At 62.3% G+C, this 20,552-nt stretch overlaps 1 protein-coding gene across 1 annotated transcript in view; it reads left to right on the top strand.

Annotated features, from left to right (window-relative positions):
- Window positions 1-18,669, top strand: part of PTK7 (protein tyrosine kinase 7 (inactive)) — an 82,147-nt gene extending 63,478 nt beyond the window's left edge. The window contains exons 3-20 of the mRNA XM_032780727.2: window positions 1,788-1,890; window positions 2,273-2,463; window positions 3,634-3,784; window positions 6,567-6,697; window positions 6,940-7,206; window positions 8,061-8,194; window positions 8,609-8,744; window positions 9,266-9,385; window positions 9,628-9,777; window positions 10,239-10,389; window positions 11,930-12,057; window positions 13,086-13,289; window positions 14,044-14,199; window positions 15,726-15,958; window positions 16,584-16,664; window positions 16,853-17,004; window positions 17,091-17,269; window positions 17,712-18,669. Coding sequence (XP_032636618.1) covers window positions 1,788-1,890; window positions 2,273-2,463; window positions 3,634-3,784; window positions 6,567-6,697; window positions 6,940-7,206; window positions 8,061-8,194; window positions 8,609-8,744; window positions 9,266-9,385; window positions 9,628-9,777; window positions 10,239-10,389; window positions 11,930-12,057; window positions 13,086-13,289; window positions 14,044-14,199; window positions 15,726-15,958; window positions 16,584-16,664; window positions 16,853-17,004; window positions 17,091-17,269; window positions 17,712-17,872 — 2,828 coding nt within the window. The 3' untranslated portion in view covers window positions 17,873-18,669. The remainder of the gene's footprint in view (window positions 1-1,787; window positions 1,891-2,272; window positions 2,464-3,633; window positions 3,785-6,566; window positions 6,698-6,939; window positions 7,207-8,060; window positions 8,195-8,608; window positions 8,745-9,265; window positions 9,386-9,627; window positions 9,778-10,238; window positions 10,390-11,929; window positions 12,058-13,085; window positions 13,290-14,043; window positions 14,200-15,725; window positions 15,959-16,583; window positions 16,665-16,852; window positions 17,005-17,090; window positions 17,270-17,711) is intronic.
- Window positions 18,670-20,552: the final 1,883 nt, after the last annotated feature.

Raw genomic sequence — 20,552 nt, 5'->3', positions numbered from 1 at the left:
AGCCCAGAGCTGGGGCAGCAGGGGGTGTGGGTGGGGTGGGATGCGGGTGGCCAGGGTATGACTGGGTGTGGGTGGGGGCCAGGGTGGAGCTGTCACACTGAGTGAGGATCTGGGCTGCACACACAGCGGTTCTTGCAGGACCCTGCAGATGTCCCGTTGGGCCCGTCTAACTGCTCGGGGGGTAAGTGGGAGCAGAGGGGCTGACCGGGTTAGGAGGGGGTATTTCTAGCTGGGGGCTGTTCCAGACTGTGGGTGGGAGCTGCCAAACTGGGCCAAAGCCTAGGCGGGGATCTGCAGTGCCCACCACCCGGGGAATGGGCTGGGAGCTGTGATAGGTCATTCCCGTGGGAGTTACCCTTCTCCTGCTCTCCACCTTCCCTCCACCACACTGGGCACAAGCCTTCAGACATGGCTACTGGAAAAGCGACCCCCTGTCACCATGCGAGGCCAGGCCGATGGCACTGCCCCCAACGCCTGCTCCATGGGGGGCTGGGCCCCAGTCCGGCAGCACATCCGCGAGGATGCTGGCATGGAGAGCTGCAAGCTGGAGTCTGTGCAGCGTCTGGGCTAATCTGATGCTGGCCAGTGGCCCTGAGCGCCACCAGTCTTAGCCCCACTCCTTTACCTCCAACAGTCTGTCTGTCGTGGGCCACTTTTCTCCATCTTTTGCTGATTCTCCTAACCAGTGTTTGCTCCAGGCTGTGCTGGACTTCTGTCCCCTGGGCTGACGCTGAGCACAGGCCTCGTCCCTTCTCCTGTGCGGCACTCCGCGTCAGCACTAGAGAGACATAACACCCATGCTGGGTCAGCCCAATGGTCTAGCTGGCCCTTATCAAATTCCTTTATGAACCTAGTTATACTTCTGGCCTTCACAACATCCCCTGGCAGTGAGTTCCACAGGTTGACTGTGCATTGGGTGAAGAACTTCCTTCTGTTTGTTTTAAACCTGCTGCCTGTTAATTTCATTGGCTGACTCCTGGTTCTTGTGTGATGGGACGAGGTAAAAGACTTGTCCCTAGTCCCTTTCTCCACACTGGTTGTGAGTTTGTAGCCCTCTAGCATATCCCCCATAGTCCTCTCTTTTCCAAGCTGAGACAGCCCAGGCTCTTTCATCTCTCCTCAGACAGAAGCTGCTCCATTCCCCTGAAGATTTCTGTTGCCCTTCTCTGCACCATTTCCAATTCTACTGGGTCTGTGATGAGCTGGGCAACCCTTGTGGTTTGGCTGAGCTCTCTGGGTGCAGCTGACCCTCCCCCATGTTCCCAGTGTGGCCCCCCAGGCCAGGCTTGTGACCTCGGCTTTCATGTCTGCCTGGTTTTGATCTGCTCCGTTGCCTGCTTTAAAGGCTCTTCATGGATCTCTCCAAATGCTCTACTCTCTGCTGCTGCCTCCCTTGTGGCGCAGAGCCCCCGCGTGCTGCAGGCCACGGCTGGAGATGCTCCTGATATGAGCGCTGGAGGTTGGGGGGGTGTGGAGAGTCCCAGGACCAGCTGGGATCAGCCAAGAACTGCCTGGGGCCAGTGCTGCGCTGCACTGCGCTGGCTGGGGGAGCGGAGTAGCTGGACCAAGCCCAGAGCTCCAAGAGCCAGCTCGGGCGCTCTGGGGCCCACGAGCAGCCTGGGGTGGGTACCTGGGGCAGTGCTGTCGCTGACAGGTGGCAGCAGCAGTGTGGGAGGGCTGGCATACTCTGAGCTAGTGCCATGGCAGTGGTGAGGTGCAGGCAGGATGGTGTGGGGTGTGCACACTGCTCCAAGCAGGGGGTACTGGAACTCCCTTTCCTTCTGCAGGGCTCGAAACAGGTGGCGTTGTCCTGAAGCACCCAGCAAACATGGCAGAGATCCAGCCCTCTGCCTCCGTGACGCTGCGCTGCTACATTGACGGCCATCCGCGGTAAGGAGCCGCTCGCGCTTCGCCAGCGTCCGGTCTGGGCTCTGCCTGGCCTTTCACCTGCTCTCTCTCTCTCTCTCTCTCTGTCTCTCCTGTGAAGATCCACCAAAGCCTAGGGGGAAGGTGAGAGGCAGGAATAAGCATCACCGCGGGAGCACAGTAAGGGTGGGCCTGGAGCTGCTTGGTGTGCTGATTGGGGTCTGTTTGTCATTGAGACGGCTGCATGCGTCATGGCTTCCCGAGCTGTGTGTCCTTGTGTCCTGTCCAGCCCAGTGGGGCGGAACGAAGGATCAGCCGAGCGGGCCATTTCCTGGCTGCTTCATCAGCGCATGTGCTCTCAGGCCTGCTGCTGGCCGCCGCGTTGACATGCCTGTCTGTCTCCTAGCCCAACGGGCCAGTGGTTCCGGGATGGCACCCAGCTGCTGGATGACCGTAGCAGCTACTGGATCAGCAGTAAGGAGCGGACGCTGACCCTAAAGAGCGCCAGCCCCGAAGACAACGGCGCCTACTACTGCTGTGCTCGCAACGCCGTGGGCATGGTGTGCAGCAACAACAACTTCACACTGAATCTCATTGGTGAGGGGCTCCCGCCCACCCACGCAGGCAGCAGGGCCCCGGGAGGGGGCTGCTCAGGCCTGTGCCAACCACCTTCTCTTTGATGTTGCAGCACATCAGTGAGGCTGTGACCTCAGATCTGCTGCAGCTGGGGAAGTGTCAGGCTGGTGTGATTTCCTCCCTCCCCCCAGGAGGGAGGGGAAATTGTCATTCCCAGGGGCCCTGCCTGAGCTAGAGAAAGGAGCGAGCACCACCCCTGCGTGGCCACATTTTAACCCTGCTTCGTCCCTGGGGCAGGCACAGGCAGGGATGGTTATAACTACCCGCTCCACAGCCCAGCAGGTAGCTGGTGGGTTGTTAGCCCGGCTCCGCACACAGCGCTTGTATCGGTCAGCGGGGGCCATTGTACCACTGTGTTCTACCCATTCAGCCCCAGTGCAGCCCCAGTTATACTGGGATAAAGGTGCCCAGGACCAGGACAGTGTATTCCCCTTCCACCAGTGCCAGCAGCGTGAAAGCAGCATCCACCCAAGGGTCTGGACTGCTGTGCCCCTCCCAGTATAGGTGAAGCGACCCCCCTTGTGTGTGCAGACAAGGCCTTAGCCACCCCTCCGGTTCCGAGTCTTGGCGGGGCCTGGCGCAGGGGCTGTCGCTGGCAGAGGGGCAGCATGCCCAGAAGAGAGGTTGGGTGAAGGTACATTTCTGCCATGTGGGAAGGGAGCAAGCAGCTTGGTGCCAGTCCCTGCCATGTCAGACAGGCCCCCTCTCCGTGGCTGCTTGGAAGGCAGGCTGGGCCTTCCCCAGCTCTGCCGGCCCTGCTTGCGGCTGGGCTGGCCTGGGCTGGGCTGTGGCAGCAGACTGACGCTTGTGGCTCTGGCTGTGCTTTCCAGACTGGTCAGTGTTCCCAAAGGGGAGCCAGGGGCCAAAACCACCCTGTGAAAGCCAGACGCGAGGACACAGCAGCCTCTCCAGGAAGCAGAGCCTGTGCCGGGACAGGATTGTAAACACCTGCAGGCACGCGGGTCCTTGTCCTGGCAGGCTCTCTGGATGCTGCAGCCCTGCCCTGTGCAGGATTCCCGCCAGTCCCTGGCCAACCCTCCCTGTGTCTCGTGTCTTGTGGGAGACGAGCTGGCATTCGGGGGAGAGATGGGACCCCAGCCACCCTAATGTTCCTGCGGTCTCCCCTCCCAGACGAGAGCTTCCCTCGCCCGGTGGTCATCCCGCAGGACCTGATAGTGAGTAAGAACGAAGAGGCCATGTTCCACTGCCAGTTCACGGCAGTGCCTCCTCCCATGCAGGAGTGGGTCTTCGAGGACAGCTCTCCCATCACCAACAGGACACGGTAAGTGTCCCCTGGCCCCCTTGGGAAGCTGCGGTGGGGTGGGGGTAGGAAAGGAAACCTGTCTCCTATTTCATTGCATGCTCCTGAGACCTGCAAGGCTGGAGGAGCCGTGAGCCCTGAGCGTGTGAGGGGATCAATCCCACTTCCCGTGCTGAGTTCCCTTCCCAGCGCCTGTCCAAGGGCCAGGCTCATTCTGGGTTGGTCCCACTTCCTATGAGGCTCCGTCTCTGCCAGCCACTTGCCAGGGGCTTGGAAGGGGAGCAGCAGTCTGGGCGCTTGTCTCTCTGGTTAAGACGTGGAATGAGGGAAAGCAGTCTGATTTCTGGCTAGCTCACGTCAGGAAGGAATCGGTCGAAGCTGGCTTGACCCAAGCCATCTTCACCTGCAGTCAGAGTGGCTGCACTGCGCTTTGCACGGCCTTAATGACATCGGTTTAAAAACACCCCTATAGTTAAACTCCTGCTAACTTGTGGTTAGGCCAGGCCAGGCTAGGCCTCAGGGTGGCTTGTTACTGTCCCTGCCCTGTAGTTAGGGCACCTGCTTGTGAACCGTGATCCTGCTGTTCCCTCCCTTCCCTGAGCTGGCCCTTGGCCTGGTTCTCTTCTGTTGTATAGGTTATGGGGCAGCTTGAGAGTCAGGCAGGGAATTGCCTGGTAGCCTGGGGTATCTCAGCGCTTGATGCAAGAGCTGAGGACATGGGCAGCCAGCCCCAGACTGGCCATGCACAGTGGTGACTGAGCAGACACATGCCTGGCCATTGCTCTACACCCAGATCCCAAGTGAGGAGCTGAGGGTAGGAGGGAGCCATTTGCAGCACATGGCTGCAAGCCTGACCCACGCTCCAAAGCCTAGGAATGGCACTGGAGAGTCTCGAGCACCCTCTGCTGGGCACGTGCAGACAGCTCTGTGTGTTTTGGGTCCGCAGGCCTGGGCTGGGACTGCCTGACCTGTTGATTGCTGAAGAATCTCCAGCTGGCAAATTAACACTGTCTGGTGGGTTCTAGGCTCCAGACCAGGCTGTGGTGTGGGCATTGCTGTTAAATTGGGAATCCCAATGTGTGTGGTTGGGAAAAAGCTTCTGAGTTTGCAATAGTTTTATTAACACCAGTAGCAAAATCACAAACTCTCCCACCTTGGGGTGGGAATACAGAGTGACTGTCTGAGGGGCCATGTACTCACGCCATCCCCCACACTAAAATCTGCAGTCAGTCATTGTCCTCACCATTACCCTGGTGTCTCCCAGGGCACACAGGCTGGGATACAGCTTTCCCAGTGTGGGGCGCAGGCGCCCCTGGGCCTAGCGCATATTCAGTAGGGGTTCAGCCCCTTTTCCTTACTTCTGTCCCCCACTAGCGTGGGGGTGCCCATCTCCCATAGCTTCATGGCGTATACGTTAGTGACCATGGCCTTGTGGTGGTGGGACATCTGCTGATGTTCCTGACCCGAGGAGCAGTAAAGCTGCCATCAGCTGCTATCCTGTAGTTACTGATCAGCATTTCAGTCCAGCTCCCGATCCGGGCTTGCTGCTGGCCAACTGCTTATGCAAGGGCCATTTCAGCCCTAGCCTCTGTGAGTTCAGGTGTTGTCGTCCTGGCCTTGAGGCTTGTGGGCGCATTGTATTGCTGCCGTTAGCGGATACCTGTGCCTCAACTACCAGATACCTACAGGCTCTGGTGCTCCCAGCTGGCCCCCATCATGCTGATGGGGTGGCCGGGCCAAAACTGAGCAGAGTTGCCACCCTGTGCGCCAGGTCACAGCACCGTGGGCAGGGAGCCAGCCCAGCCCCACCGGAGTGGCCGCCGCGGGGCGAGGTTTTTGTTGGGTTTCGGTTTATTCCCTGTCGTTTCCCATTTGTGCAGAGCTCTGGCTCGATCTCTGCAGCCCGGGGGTACCCAGCTGGCGTTTCACAAACCTGACGGTTCTTGCCCCCGCCGCTTCCAAACGGAGCTGAGCGTAGCTGCGGCAGGGCTGTCTGCAGATAGTCTGGCCCTATGGCTCTCAGGAGCAGATCCCAGCTGTGACACCACCAGCTCGCTGGAGCCCAGGGACTAGGAAGGGCAGAGAAGACAGCAGCACAGGGAGGGCTAAAGCAGCGTGGGGGGTCTTGCGCACAGCAGGTTTCCTCGCTGGGTGGTGCTGAATGTGGCCACAAGGGACCGAGTAGCTTGAAGGTCAGTTACTCGCTAGAAGTGCACTCTCCCTTCATCATAGAATCATAGACTAACAGGGTTGGAAGGGACCTCAGGGGGTATCTAGTCCAACCCCCTGCTCAAAGCAGGACCAGTCCCCAGCTAAATCATCCCAGCCAGGGCTTTGTCAAGCCTGACCTTAAAAACCTCTAAGGATGGAGATTCCATCCCCGTGCCAACCCCCGGAACCCCAGTGCCATGTACCGTCCCGAAACGGGGCCCTGCTCTGCACCCCTCAGGATGGACGCACACACCGCCAGCAGCAGACTGCCTCAGGATCCCCTCGCAGGCCTGTGCGTCCAGGACCACCTCCCCCGGAATTCCCCATCAGAGAGTCTCCTGCACAACACGCAGCCTGGGGCCTGTGAGTCACCCCGGGCCCTTCTGAGGTGGGCAGCCAGGCCTGCCCCCATTCCCCTGTCCCAGGTGGGGAAGAGAGCCTGCCTCCGACCCCCTGTGTCTCATCTTCCAGTGCTCAGGAGACGGGTGCAGGGAGGGAGCACGTGACCACGGAGCATATTGCTTAGACAGGGCCATGCTGCTGCTTTGCACGTCTGTCCCTCTTGTCTCAGCCCCTCACTCCCTTCGTGCAGGGTCACGGTGTTTGCCAATGGCTCCTTGCTGATAACCCAGGTGAGAGCGCGCAGCACGGGGATCTACAGGTGCATTGGCCACGGGCAGAGAGGGAAACCCACTGTCCTGGAGGCAAGTCTGCGGCTGGCAGGTAAGGCCCCGTGTGGCAAGCTGAGTGATTGTGCGGCTCTGGATGTGCTCTGAGCCAGGCGGGCGCGGCGCTGCCTCTGTAGTGTGGTTGGGGATGAGCCGTTCTTTCTCCAGGGCTGCCTGGCCATGGCAGAGCAGTCCTGTCCCACTGCCCAGCCAGGGCCAGGAGCTCTGCTCTGCTCCAAGGCACAGGACCTCGGCGCATGGCTGGGGGTAAGTCACGTCTCCCCCGGTTTCTCTCAGAGATCGAGGACATGGCGCCATTCTCCCCGAAGGTTTTCATAGCGAGCCAGGAGCAGCGCGTGGCCTGCCCTGCCCCCCGCGGCTTGCCCCAGCCCCGTGTCTGGTGGGAGAGGAACGGCGTCCCGATACCCGCTAGCGGCAGGGTGCACCAGGAGGCCGAGGAGCTGGTGTTCACCAGCGTTACTGGGAGCGATGCTGGCACTTACACCTGCCACGCGGCAAACAAGGCTGGGGAGAAGAAACAAGACCTTAGCGTCACCGTAGCCAGTAAGTGTCTTGTGCTGGGCAGGGGTGGTGGGTGTGGGGTGCTGGGCAGGGGGTGCTTGGGATGGGGTGTGGGGTGCTGGGCAGGGGGCGGTGGGTGTGGGGTGCTGGGCAGGGGGTGCTTGTGGTGGGTGTGAGGTGCTGGGCAGGGGCGCTTGGGATGGGATGTGGGGTGCTGGGCAGGGGGTAGTCGGTGTGGGGTGCTGGGGATGGGCTGTGGGGTGCTGGGCAGGGGGTGTTGGGGATGGGCTGTGGGGTGCTGGGCAGGGGTGCTTGGGATGGGCTGTGGTGTGCTGGGCAGGAGGTAATGGGTGGGGGGTGCTGGGCAGGGGGTGTTGGGGATGGGCTGTGGGGTGCTGGGCAGGGGGCGTTGGGGATGGGCTGTGGGGTGCTGGGCAGTGGGTGCTGGCCAGGGCTGGTGGGTTGAGATGGCAGATGGCCAATGCCCCATCACTGACTGTGGAGCAAAGGCTGAGCGAGTGCAGGCTGCATCGCAGACCCTCGCCCAGCAGACAGCCCCAGGCGCAGCAGGGAGGAGACTCTCTTGGCTCTCTTTGGGGTGGCCTCTGGCAGGTCTCCCCAGCCCGGGGGCAGTGCCCGGGTGTCCCTGTGGCTCTGGGAGGAGGTAGGGCCTTTCCCAGAGGCCCCCTGCCCCATGCCCATGTTACAGTGCCGAGCTCCTGCTGCCCCGGACGTCACCTCACCAGCAGTCAGAGTTGGGCAGGCGGGTGGTGCAGTGCCCAAGCTCTCCAGGCCAGCCGGGGCACTGCCAGGGGCACTGCCAGGGTCCTGGTGTGTCTAAGGCAAGCACTGCGCTGCTGGTGGGCACCCAGGTAACGTTGTCCCCTCTTCCCCAGCGGTGCCCAGGTGGGTGGAGATGCCCAGGGACAGCCAGCTGGAGGAGGGGAAGCCGGGCTATCTCCACTGCCTCAGCAAGGCCTCCCTGAAACCCACCGTCACCTGGTACCGCAATGGTGTCTCCATTTCCGAGGTGAGTGGAGTGCGTCAACCCTCAGCCAGCCCAGCTGCGCTCCCAGCACCTGCGCTCTGCCGCTGGCCGAGCATGCCTGTCGTCCCCAGGCTGCGCGTAAATCCAGGGAGCAGGCTCATGCCCTGCTGCCCCGGCTGCATGGGGCAGCTCCAATCCATGAGCCTTTCCCAGTGCTAGGACCCCCTGCATGTCTCCCGCCACCTGCCACTGTCAGCTCCTAGCAGCCCGGGCCCCAGGCTCTACCCCCTGTCCCCTAGCCTGCTCCAGTGGGCCAGGTCCCAGCCTGAGCCCTGGCAGGGGAGGCGGCAGAGCTCAGCGCACTGAGCCAGTCATGGGCTGTGCATGCAATGGGTCTGTGGGCCAGGGCAGGTGGGGGAGGGCAGCAGGACTGATGCCTCTGTTCTGGTTGAGCAGGACTCGCGCTTTGAGATCTCGGAGAATGGGACACTGCGCATAAACAACGTGGAGGTGTACGACGGGACCGTGTATAAGTGTGTGAGCAGCACCCCGGCGGGGAGCATCGAGGGATATGCTCGTGTGCACGTCCTGGGTAGGCTGGGCGGCTGCATGCTGCCGCGGGGACTCTCCCCTCCGCCCCTCCTCCCACTGCTTGGGCAGGCACCGCACCCTTGGGCTAGGACACCGGCTGCTCTGGGCTCTGAGCCCCAGGCCTCTCCCTCTGTGGCTCCTTGGCTCTTCCAGCTGGGGTCCCCGCTCCCCGCGTGCGTGTGCAGCAGGGCCGGGTCTCCAGCCGGGGCCCCTGATCCCTGCCTGTGTGTGCAACAGTGCCCCCAGTGCCAGCGTGGGTCTCCAGGCACAGCCCCCAGCTCCTGGCACGGGTATCCAGGCATGGCCCCTCGTGTCAGCTCGGGTCTCCAGGCACGGCCCCCAGCTCCTGGCACGGGTATCCAGACATGGACCCTGGTGCCAGGGCGGCGGGTCTCCAGGCACGGCCCCCCAGCTCCTGGCACGGATATCCAGACACGGCTCCCAGTGCCCGCACAGGTAGGTAGTGGGCTCAGTTACACTCCAGGGTCTCTGGGCTGACTGCCCCGTCTGTGTTTGTTCCAGAGAAGCTGAAGTTCACGCCCCCTCCGCAGCCCTTGCAGTGCATGGAATTCGACAAGGAGGTCACCGTGTCCTGCTCAGCCACTGGCCGTGAGAAGCCCACCATCCAGTGGGTCAAAACAGGTGAGGGGTGGGGACGTGGTATGTTTCCGGATTGCCTGGGGCTGGGCTTCCTGGTGTGGGGGTGGCTGGGCTCAGCACTAGGGATTGTTCTGGCCTAAGGCCTCTGGCCTGGCTGGGTAGCTCGGTGCCCCTCTGGGCACACGTGCCCTGCTTTGCCAGCGCTGCAGCGAGGAGGAGCCCAGGCTGCCCACAGTGCCCAGAGCCTCCTGGCTGCAGCATAATCCCCCGTTCCTGCCCTCCAGACGGGAGCAGCCTGCCGGCTCATGTCAGCCTGAGCGCTGGTGCCCTGCACTTCCGCAAGGTGAGCCGGAGCGACGCTGGTAACTACACGTGCATCGCCTCCAACAGCCCCCAGGGCGAGATCCGGGCCACGGTGCAGCTCACGGTGGCAGGTGAGTGCTGCTCGCCTCCTGGCTCGGTCCCTGCTCCAGGGAGGTGAGGGGCATTGCCTGGGCACACCCCTAAACAGCTGTCCTGAGGAAGGAAACATGCTCTGGCCTCAGGCTTCCAACCCCAGGGGCCCTTTGCACCTACTGGTGCTGCAGGTCATGGCCTCCCAGTCAGCTGAGCTGCTGGCGGTGTCTGTTTGTTTGTCTGCAAGTCACCCCGAAACCCAGTGCTGTTTGTGCAGCTCCCTCTCCTGCCCACAGCTCTGCCAGCTCCCTGCTGCAGCCTGTGGGACTGGTGAATGCCACCCACAGGCAGCTGTCCTGTCCCACACTGACCCCCCCCCTCCCCCCGCCCCAAACTGGGATGTCCAGGGAGCCTGCGCAGACCTGGCAGTGGGCGGTGGGCAGCAGCAGTAGGAGAAGTACATGCATCGGCGCTGAGCTGCTGTGACCTCTGTGTTCAGTTTACATCACCTTTAAGCTGGAGCCGGAGCCCACGACGGTGTACCAGGGGCACACAGCCGTGTTGCGGTGCCAGGCCGAGGGCGACCCAGTGCCACACATCCAGTGGAAGGGGAAGGAGAGGATTCTAGATCCCAGCAAGCTTTTACCCAGGTATGGAGCCCTCTCTCTGCCCCCGGCTGGAACCTGAGCTCTCCTGCCTTGGGCATGTGGGCTGGCTGCCTCCGGCCCATCCTGGAGCAGTGTAGGAGGGCCAGCTGGGGGCACCGTTCCCAGCCTTCCACGCTCCTGGGCCAGGCCCCAGACCTGGAGACCAGACCAATCCCCTGGGGGATATTGGTCATTAAGTGGTTTCCTGCACTCCTCTGTGAGTGAGAGCTGTGACTGGGAATCCCCTGCCTTCGGGAGCCGAGGCTTTAAGGCAAGGCCCAGGTATGGAGGGGGTACCCTGGGCCCAGGCCACTGAGAAAGCTGCTCCAGCAGAGCTCATCAGCTGAGCCGCTGAGGAGCACAGGAGTGGGGCCTCTTGCCAGCAGCAGGGGAGTCATTGGCACCAATCTCCGGGGAGCAGCAGAGTCCATTCCCTTGCAAGGCCACTGCCCGATGGGGAGGGGTCCCGGCAGGCCTGGGAGGCCATTGGAGTCCCTGGGAGAGACCAGCCCAGGATGGTGTGAGGAGCTGGGTGCTCAGGACGGCTGTGCGCTCGGTGGTGGTACCAGTAGAGCTGGCTCTCAGGTGCTGTTCTCCAGCTGTAGTTATGCCCTAGCGTGGGCGCAGCTAGACTGAGAGAAAGGCGCCTTCTCCGGGGTAGGTACAGCCTTCCCCATGCAGCACTGCTTTAACTGGACCAGTCTAGTTACAGGGCTGAGGGGAGATGGGGCTTTGGTCCAGTTCCTCGAGGCAGGTGCCCACGTCTGACAGGGCAGCATCACCGACAGCCGCGGCTAAGGGGCTGAGCGCAGGGTGGCAGGGAGAGCAAGGCCCCTAGCAGGGCTAAGGCTTGAGGAATGATGCCAGGGCTCAGACTTCTGGCTCCTGGCCCCTTTCGCCAGCAGCAGAGCAGTGGAACCAAGGCAGAGGAGAGAGCGCTGACCGGGGGGTGGCTAGCACCCTGCATGCCTGACCCAGCACATACCTCATTCACGCCCTTTGCTGGGCCCTGTGCTCTCCCGCTGGGTGTGCAGGCGAATGCGTCTCAGCGGTGAGAACTGCTCTCCTGTCTCAGCGGCGTCAGTTGCAGTGAGCAGTGCTGGTGGGGTCTTGTTATGCTGACGTATTTGAGGCCCTGGACGGATGTTCGGCTGGATCAGATGCCTGCACAGGCGTTCCGGGAGTGTGCCGGAAAGTGCTCTGCACAGTCACGCAGTGTTGAAGGGCAGCACTTGGCAGAGGGCCAGCTGGCTGCTGGCTCCATGCAGGCCAAGAGGCCTCTGGAGGAATATGGGGGTACCGGAGCTATTTTGAGGTACACGGTATTGTTCATAGAAAACATGACTAAGAATTCCCACGGTCTCCCTCCCTGCCATCCCTGGCTGCACAGACCCAACAAGAACCCGGGCCTTCGACCCCTGCCGCTCCCCTCTGCTCTGACCTCACATACTGTGTCCCGGGAGGGCCTTGCTTGGGGTTTGCGCAGCACCTAGCACCCGGGACACCCCCTAAGTGCTGCTATGGGGGGTGCCTGTTGTTCCAGGATCCAGATCATGCCAAAAGGCTCCTTGGTGATCTACGACGTCACTACGGACGACTCCGGGAGGTACACGTGTATTGCTGGCAACAGCTGCAACATCAAACACCGTGACGCCATCCTCTATGTTGTAGGTAGGAGGCGCCCTCGAGCCCTTCTTGGGGACTCGGGCAGGAGCAGCTCAGCCACCAGTGGGAACAGCAACTGGGGAAGGCAGGGCAGGCGTCTCCTCTCTGCACGGGCACCTCTGTGCAGTCGAGGGAGGGTCTCCTGTTCCTGTAGCACAATTCTGCCGCGCTGGCAGGTCACCATTCCTGCACACGGCACCGTGAGGGCAATGTGGAGACAGCCAAGTGGGGGTTGGAGCTGGACCACTGGGGCTTCAGTGGCAGCAGGTAGTCGAGTTCCCTGTGGCAGCACAGCTGAGGTATTGGGGTCTGGACTCACTCAGGGCAAAGAGCACCCCCCACAGAGTGTCCCGCCCAGCCAGGGGCTCCCCTGCACATGCACACCCTGTGAGCCATGTCCCGCCCAGCCAGGGGCTCCCCGGGCCCACGTCCCACCCAGCCAGGGGCTCCCCTGCACATGCTCACCCTGTGAGCCGTGTCCCACCCAGCCAGGGGCTCCCCGGGGCCACATCCCGCACAGCCAGGGGCTCCCCTGCACATGCTCACCCTGTGAGCTGTGTCCTGCCCAGCCAGGGGCTCCCTGGGGCCACGTCCCGCCTAGCCATGGTCTCCCCTGCACATGCTCACTCTGAGCTGCATCCCGCCCAGCCAGGGGCTCCCTGGGGCCACATCCTGCCCAGCCAGGGGCTCCCCTGCATGCACGCACCCTCTGAGCCGTGTTCCACCCAGCCAGGACTCCTGGGGGCCACGTCCCGCACAGCCAGGGGCTCCCCTGCATGCATGCACCCTGTGAGCTGCATCCCACCCAGCCAGGGGCTCCCCGGGGCCACGTCCTGCCTAGCCAGGGGCTCTCCTGAGCACACACACACCCTCTGAACTGCGTCCCGCCCAGCCAGGGGCTCCCCTGTGCACGCTCAACCTGTGAGCTGCGTCCCACCCAGCCAGGGGCTCCCTGGGGCCACGTACCTCCCAGCCAGGCTGCGTGTTGAGCTGTGCGTTGCACTGTCATCTCACACTGCGTCCCTTGCCCCCAGACAAGCCAGTTGCAGAAGGGGATGAAGTTCCCAACACCCACACACCGTATAAGATGATCCAGACCATCGGGCTGTCGGTCGGGGCGGCCGTCGCCTACATCATCATTGTGCTGGCCCTCATGTTCTACTGCAAGAAGCGGAGGAAGGCCAAGCGGCTGAAGAAGCCCCCGGAGGGCGAGGAGCCCGAGATGGAGTGTCTGAACGGTCAGGTCTTAGCAGCCTGCCGGGGCTTGGTACAGGCCTCCCACGCAGGCCCCAGTGCGTTGGGAGCGGGCTGGGGACCGACTGGGGCTGGCTCCGTTTCCATCAGCGCGGAGTCCTTTCTACGCCAGGCAGGAGCGTGGGGCTGGGGTCCCAGGCTCTCCCAGCAGGCTGTGCCGGTGGCATTGGCAGTGCAGGTGCCAGCGGGTTGCCCTGGGCCGCAGCAGGGAGAGTCCCCCGCAATGCATGAATGCAGTGCCCTCTGATGGTCAGGGCAAGGCAGCGCCCTCTCTGTGGCTTTCCCTAGCAGTGGGGAGCATGAGAACTGACCCCCATGCCAAGGCATTCCCTGCTCCCCATCCCCCAGCCCGCATGCTGAGCTCCCTTCAGGGGGCACGTGCTGGAGGGCTGCGTTGGGCATGGCCAGCTCGCTCTCTGCCCGGGAACTCAGGCGCCGGTTCCTCTGGTGATGGGTAGAGCCCAGTGCAGTTGGTGTGGTAACGGAATGTCTCCCAGGGATCAGGCTTGGAGAAGCTGGTAGCGGCCTGCAGGCTGTAAGGAGCATGCCGAGGTGGTGTCAGGCTCTCAGGCCCATGGTCTATAGCCTCGCAGAGGGCTGCTGAGCCCTGCCGAGATGTCAGTCTTGTGGGGGTTTGAGTGTGTGGAGGGGCAGAGCGCTCTCCGAGCCCAATCGGCGCAGTGACCCGAGATCCTGGCTGCCTGCCCTGGGAAGTGACGGCCCCCGTTTTCCTCACAGGTGGCAGTCTGCTGCAAAACGGACAAACCACGGCCGAGATCCAGGAAGAAGTGGCCTTGACCAATCTGGGGAGTAGCTCCGGTGCCAGCAAGAGGCACAGCACCACCGACAAAATGCACTTCCCCCGCGCCAATCTACAGAGCATCACGACGCTGGGTATGGGCAGTGGGACTAGGTCCGGAACCCAGGCTCAGCCAGGACGTGATGCTTCCCAGGCTGGGAGCCACCTGGCTGCCGCCTGCCCACAGCCCGAGGGCGCTCTGCCTGTGCCAGCTGGGGGTTACCTCCTGGGCGGCTGCTACTCAAGCACTCTCCTCTGGCTGCACCAGCCCTGCAGCCTGCCAGCAGATGCACCCCGTCCCCTGAGTCTCTCCCCAGGGTCCCCCTGTGGTGTCCAGCCCCAATCACGGGATAGCCACAGAAATCTGAGTTCCTCCCTTCCTACATGACAGGAGACCCCACCCAGTTCCTGGGTTTTACCTTCGACACGCAGCCCTCCAGTGCAGTTACAGCCAAACAGGAGATTTACTGCAGAAGGGACAGAGTCAACTAGAAACCAGCGTGAGCAGTGGACGCAAACGATTACGTCGAAACCCAATCCTGGCCTGTCTGATAGATTTCGCCCCCCAAAGTTCAGTCTTTTGCAGCGTCTGCTGCCCCCCTGCGGAGCTCGGCACCCTGCCTTGCATGAAGCATTAAATCTCCCCCGCACAGACAGCTGCATTAGTGGGGGGTATCGAGAAGTTACAAGCTTCCAGCAGAGCCCTCACGTGCTACCCTTCGTGGATCAATATCCTGCTGGCCCCACTGCCCCAGCTGCTTACCCCAGAACTGGGGCTTGTGAAAACCCCAGGCTCGGCAAAGCTCTCGGCTCTGCCATCCAGGGCTGGCCCCTCTTCTTCCAGATGGGACTGCCTAACTGCGGCAGCTGGGATGGAGGGGTTAGCTGCCCACAGTGACCTGCCTTCGGTCTTCACGCCTTGGCCGCCTGTCTCTGGCCACACGGCGGCAGCGGGGCTGTGTGCGCGCCGGCGAGATAGAGTGAATGATTGGTGATACGCTGGGAGTGTCGTGCATGTGGCCGCCTTGCATGCTGGTCCCCGATTTATTTTCTTCCTGGGGGAGTTTCCTTCCTTTGGAGCAGAAATTAGATAATGACGGAAGGGAGTGTCCCGCTGCTCCCCCCAGCCGAATGGGTGCTGGAGAGGGAGGGTGTGTCCCCACGGACGTGAGTGCCAGCTGAGCCTGCGCCAGGTAGCTCCCGCCCTTGGGACCAGCCACCTGTCCCCTTGCTCCAGGCCCGTTGTGTGGCTGCCGCTCCCCATGCCCGCTGAACGGGCCATTCTCATAAGTGCAGTACAGGATGGTGTCTGTCCCTCAGCCCCCTCGTTTTGGGGGCGGCTGTCCTGCTGGCTGCTTCGAGAGTAACGCTGGTCAGCCTTCTCCCAGCTTAGCGTAGGAAACCAGGGCGGCAGCATGGCCTAGTGGGTAGGGTGCTGAACTGGGACTCGGGACCTGGGGTCTTTCCCAGCTCTGCCCCTGAGCTGCTGGGCGACTCAGGTGAGTCATCCCCTCTCTGTGCTCCAGCTCTCCTATTTGCAGTGAGGCAGGGGGGGCAGGCTGCACGGAGGTGACCCTGCACACGGCCCGCCTGCCGGTGACCCGCTGCCCTCTGCTTCCAGGGAAGGGCGAGTTTGGGGAGGTCTTCCTGGCCAAAGCGAAAGGCCTGGAGGACAGCGAGAGTGAGGTGCTGGTGCTGGTGAAGAGCCTGCAGACGAGAGATGAGCAGCTGCAGCTGGACTTCCGGCGCGAGGCGGAGATGTTCGGCAAACTGAGCCACCCCAACGTGGGGCGGCTGCTGGGCCTGTGCCGTGAGACAGAGCCGCACTACATGATCCTGGAGTACGTGGATCTGGTAAGGGAGGGGCCCCGCTGGCCAAGGGTGGGGTGAGCACAGGCCGGGAGATGCCGTGTGGGGAGAGACCCTCTAGCGCCTAGGATGGAGCTAGGCCCTCAGGGGGCCAGGGGAGGGAGATTGGGTTTGTGGCCAGGCTCTCCGCTCCCTCCTCTATCTAGAGGCTCTTTTGCCAGCTTTGCCCTGTGGGGGTCCAGGCAGGGGTCCCCCCCAGCATGGTCCAGGAAGGAGCGGAGACTCTGCGGGTCTGTCTGGAGCAGGGCATGTGGTTACTGGTCCCCTGGCCCTGGGCTGGTGCCAAGCTGCCGGGCCCCCCTGGTCCAGGCTCTCCGAGTGCCAAGGCCCGGCTGGGGAACGGGGAACGGGCAGAGCCCTGATCCGCCCTGGGGCTCAGCTGCCCATTGCGCAAGGGAGGGCAGAGCTGTGTAAGGGGGCACTGGTCTAAAACCTGGGGCCGAGAGGACACTGGTCTCTCTGGAGCCCTCGTTCCCCGGGCACTGGCAGTGCCAGGGCCCACTTGCTGGAGCTCTTGCCTGCTGCCCAGCAGGTGGTGAGCTTATGCCTCTGGCAGACACAGCCCCTTGCTGCCCTGAGGCATCTGACATGGTGATTTCGGCCTTGCCAGGGGGACCTGAAGCAATTCCTGAGGATCTCCAAGAGCAAAGATGAGACGCTCAAGCCTCAGCCCCTCAGCAACAAACACAAGGTCAGTGAGGGAGCATCGGTGACCCCCGGTGGGCTACAAGGGCCAATATGCCCGGCTGAGGGCCCCGATCCTCCCCAGGATGGGCCCTGGAGCCTGCCCACTTGGGTACCAGCTCCAATCAGGCCCAGCACAGGGGTGGGCTGTGCTGCGATGCCCTGTGCCTGGCACTGATGTGTCTCTCGTGGCAGGTGTCTGTCTGCAGCCAGGTGGCCCTGGGGATGGAGCATCTCTCCAACAGCAGGTTTGTGCACAAGGACCTGGCCGCCCGGAACTGCCTGATCAGCGCTCAGAGGCAGGTCAAGGTGTCGGCCCTGAGCCTCAGCAAGGACGTGTATAACAGGTACATCAGGCCAGACCCTGGCTGCCTGCCGCGGGCTCCCCAGTGCGGCGCTCTCCGGCTGGCCTGACCCCCGTCTCGCTTTGCAGTGAGTACTACCATTTCCGCCAAGCCTGGATCCCACTGCGCTGGATGCCCCCGGAAGCTGTCCTGGAGGACGAGTTCTCCACCAAGTCAGACGTGTGGTCCTTCGGCGTCCTCATGTGGGAGGTCTTCACGCATGGGGAGATGCCCTACGCCAAGCTGGCGGACGACGAGGTGCTAGCAGGTACGTGGGGCACCGCCCACACCGGGGTTAGGGGGGCTGGGCAGAGGAAGTTGCTGGGCAGGGGGGTATGGTGGGCTGTTGCCTTCTCTCCTGCTCCTGAGAATGCTGCTGGAGCCGTGGGTCCTGGCCAGTATCTGAGTCGGGCCTAGGGCTGGACAGGCCTGCGGTGACCCCCGGCAATCCCTGTGCCCTCCCAGACTGCTCAGTGCTTGGCCCTGGCCGGCTCTCCAGGCTTCCTGCATGCAGGCTCGGCGCTGTCACCCTCCCTGCCCCAGGACTCTCCTCACCCCTGCCCCCAGCGACTTTGGCCAATGCCCCACCCAGCCTCAGGGCTCTCCTGTCCCCACCCCCCCTGGGCCTCTGCTGTCTCTACAGGGGCCTGACGCATGGCCTGCCCCAGGTCTCTCCTGTCCCTCACCCCGGGTCCATGCTGTCCCTGCAGGTTTACAGGCGGGGAAGATGAAGCTGCCCCACCCTGAGGGCTGCCCTTCCAAGCTCTACAAGCTGATGCAGCGCTGCTGGGCCGCCAGCCCCAAGGAACGCCCCTCCTTCAGCGAGCTCGCCACCGCGCTGGGCGACAGCCCGTCCGACAGCAGAGCCTGAGCGGGGAGCCGGCCCCGTGCAGGGGGACGGGGGGAGCCGGGCTCCAGCATCGGACTGGGAAGAGTCGGAGCCCAGAGGGACCATGGGTTATCACGGCTGGACTGGTGCTGGGGGGGCCTCTCCCCGGCCTGCTGGCATGGTGTCCTCCAGGCCCTACCTCTGCTCCCCACAGTGCTCCAGCCAGCCCTTGTGTGCAGCAGGGAACGCTGGGGGGCCCGGCCCACTTCCACAGACCTGACCAGGGCTCCTCTGCCGCCCCAAGCCCCTGCCACCCAGCACAGCCAGGCCCCATCCCGGGGGGCTGAGCTCCATGTCCCTCGGCGCTGGGAGCCTGGTAGGAACCCCCGTTTGGCTGAGACTCGCTGTGCAATGCAGCCCTCCCCTCTCCCCCGCGCGCCGCTGCCAACCTTTCCTTTGGGGCAGCCTGGCACAGAGCTGTGGGCCGTCTCCTTGTGCCGTGTCCCTGCCCGCTGTCAGACGAGGGGAGCCATGCAGATCCTCTCCCGGAGCCGCTGAGGAACCTGGGTATTTATTCAGAGGTTCTGCTGCCCCGCCCCGCCCATGGCCCTGCGCAGCAAGCCAAGCGGCAGGAGCACCAAGTGCCTGGCATATGAAGGAGATTCTCACTTGCTTTCCAGACTATCCGATGCCTTCTTTTGTATGATTCCCAGGGTGGCGCCCCTCTGCTCCTGGTGTGTCGCGCTGACCCCTCCCAGCCCAGAGCCCAGGGGTCGGGTTGGTTGCGTGGGGGCCAAGGTTTTTTACACACTGCTCTCAATAAAGAATCTCTTTTTGTAGCTGCTGTGCTCAGCCTCCTTCCTCCATGCAGAGGCTGGGCGAGTCCTGCCCTGGCTGTTGGCGCCGCCAGCCCTCCAGTGCCTCGCACACATGCCAGCCATGGGGTGGGGCACCACAGCTCTGCTGGGCTCTGGGAGCTGGGCTCTGGGAGCTGGGCAAGGGGCACTCGTGCTGGCTGGCGTCCCTGCTGCTGGGGTGGCCTCCTGCCTCACCTGGGAGCCGGGCATGGAGCTGGCTGGGAGCCAGGGTGCTCTGCAGGACGCATGAGCCGAAACCCGGCAGGTGGGTTTGGCTCTTCCGGGGAACATTAGAAGTTTGTTTTTTGGTGAGAAGCAGAAAAACAAACAATTTCCATCCCAGCTGCTGCCGCAGAGCCTCTGGGCGTTCCTGGTCCCCACCTGCAGCCCTCTCCACTGGCCAGTCCCAAAGCTTGCCCCCCCCCATCGGTGCTGGAGACGCCCGCAGGGTGCCGGCCGTCCCTGCAGCAGGTGGCACTAGCCCAGCATGTTCCCAACACCCCAGGCATGGGGGGAACAAGGCCAGGACTGTAGCGCTAAGAGGAGAGGGGGCACCAGCCCCAGGGGGACCTGCAAGGGGCTGAGCTCATGGGGCTTCCCACGCTCGGGCATGGAGGCTTTTCCCTGAGCGATGGCAGGGGTAATGCCCAGATGCTGGGACATGGAGCGTCCAGGCTGGGCAATGTCCCCTCCCCAAGAAATGGGTCTGTGGTCTCTGCCATCTCCCTGCATGGGCCATTCTGGCTAGCAGGGACTACCATGAACATCCAGTCTGAGCTGCACATTGCAGGCCACAGAACCTTGCCCACCCCCTGCTGCCCCCTCAGAGGCAGGTGAATCACCCTCCCAACCGCCCGGGTCTCTGCCAGTCTGCCCGGGGGAGGATTCCTTCCTGACCCCAAATATGGTGATCAGTTAGACCCTGAGCGTGTGGGCAAACCCCACCAGCCAGCCACCAGGGAAAGATCCTCTGTGGTAACTCAGAGCCCTGCTGCCACTGAGCCATCTCCGGCTGGGGAGATACTGGCTAACAGCAGTCGATGGAGCCACGTGACATGGTAGGCAATGTCAGACCATCCCCTCCAGAGCTTTTCAAATTCATTCCTGGCACCATCACTGCTCCCCCCCGGAGCCTGTTCCAGAACTTCAACCTAGCCTCATTTCAAGCCTAAACTCGTTGATGGCCAGTTTATAGCCTTTTGGTCTTGTGTCCGCATTGGTGCTTACCTTAAATAACTCCTCTGCCTGCCTCGTGTTATCCCTCTGATGTATTTCTAGAGAGTGATCAGATCTCCCCTCAGCCTGCGTTTGGTTACAGTAAACAAGCCAAGCTCCTTGAGTTTCCTCTCCTAAGGTTACTTCTCCATTTCTCTGGTAGCCCTTCTCTGCACCTGTTCCAGTCTGAATTCATCCTTCTTAAACCTGGGGGACCAGAACTGCACCCAGTATTCCAGGTGAGGTCTCACCAGTGCCTTGTAAAATGGCAATAACACTTCCCTGTCTCTACTGGAAATACCTCGCCTAGGATCCATCCTAGGATTACATTAGTCTTCTTCAGCCGCATCATGTTAGCGGCTCATAGTCATCCCGTGATGGCCCAATACATCGAGGTCTTTCTCCTCGTGTCGCTTCCCACTGATACATCCCCAGCTGATAGCAATAGTCTTGTTGTTAGCCCCAAATGCTTGACCTTGCATTTTGCACTACTAAATTACATCTCATTTCTATTTACTCCAGTTTCCAAGATCGTACAAATCTTCTTGTATGATATTCTGGTCCTCCTCCATACTGCCCATACCTCCCAACTCTGTGTCCTCTGCAAATGTTATTAGCACACTCCCACTTTTTGTGCCAAGGTCACTAAT

Source organism: Chelonoidis abingdonii, chromosome 3, assembly GCF_003597395.2.
Source record: "Chelonoidis abingdonii isolate Lonesome George chromosome 3, CheloAbing_2.0, whole genome shotgun sequence".
NCBI lineage: Eukaryota > Metazoa > Chordata > Testudines > Testudinidae > Chelonoidis > Chelonoidis abingdonii.
This window is presented reverse-complemented; position numbering and strand designations above follow the sequence as displayed.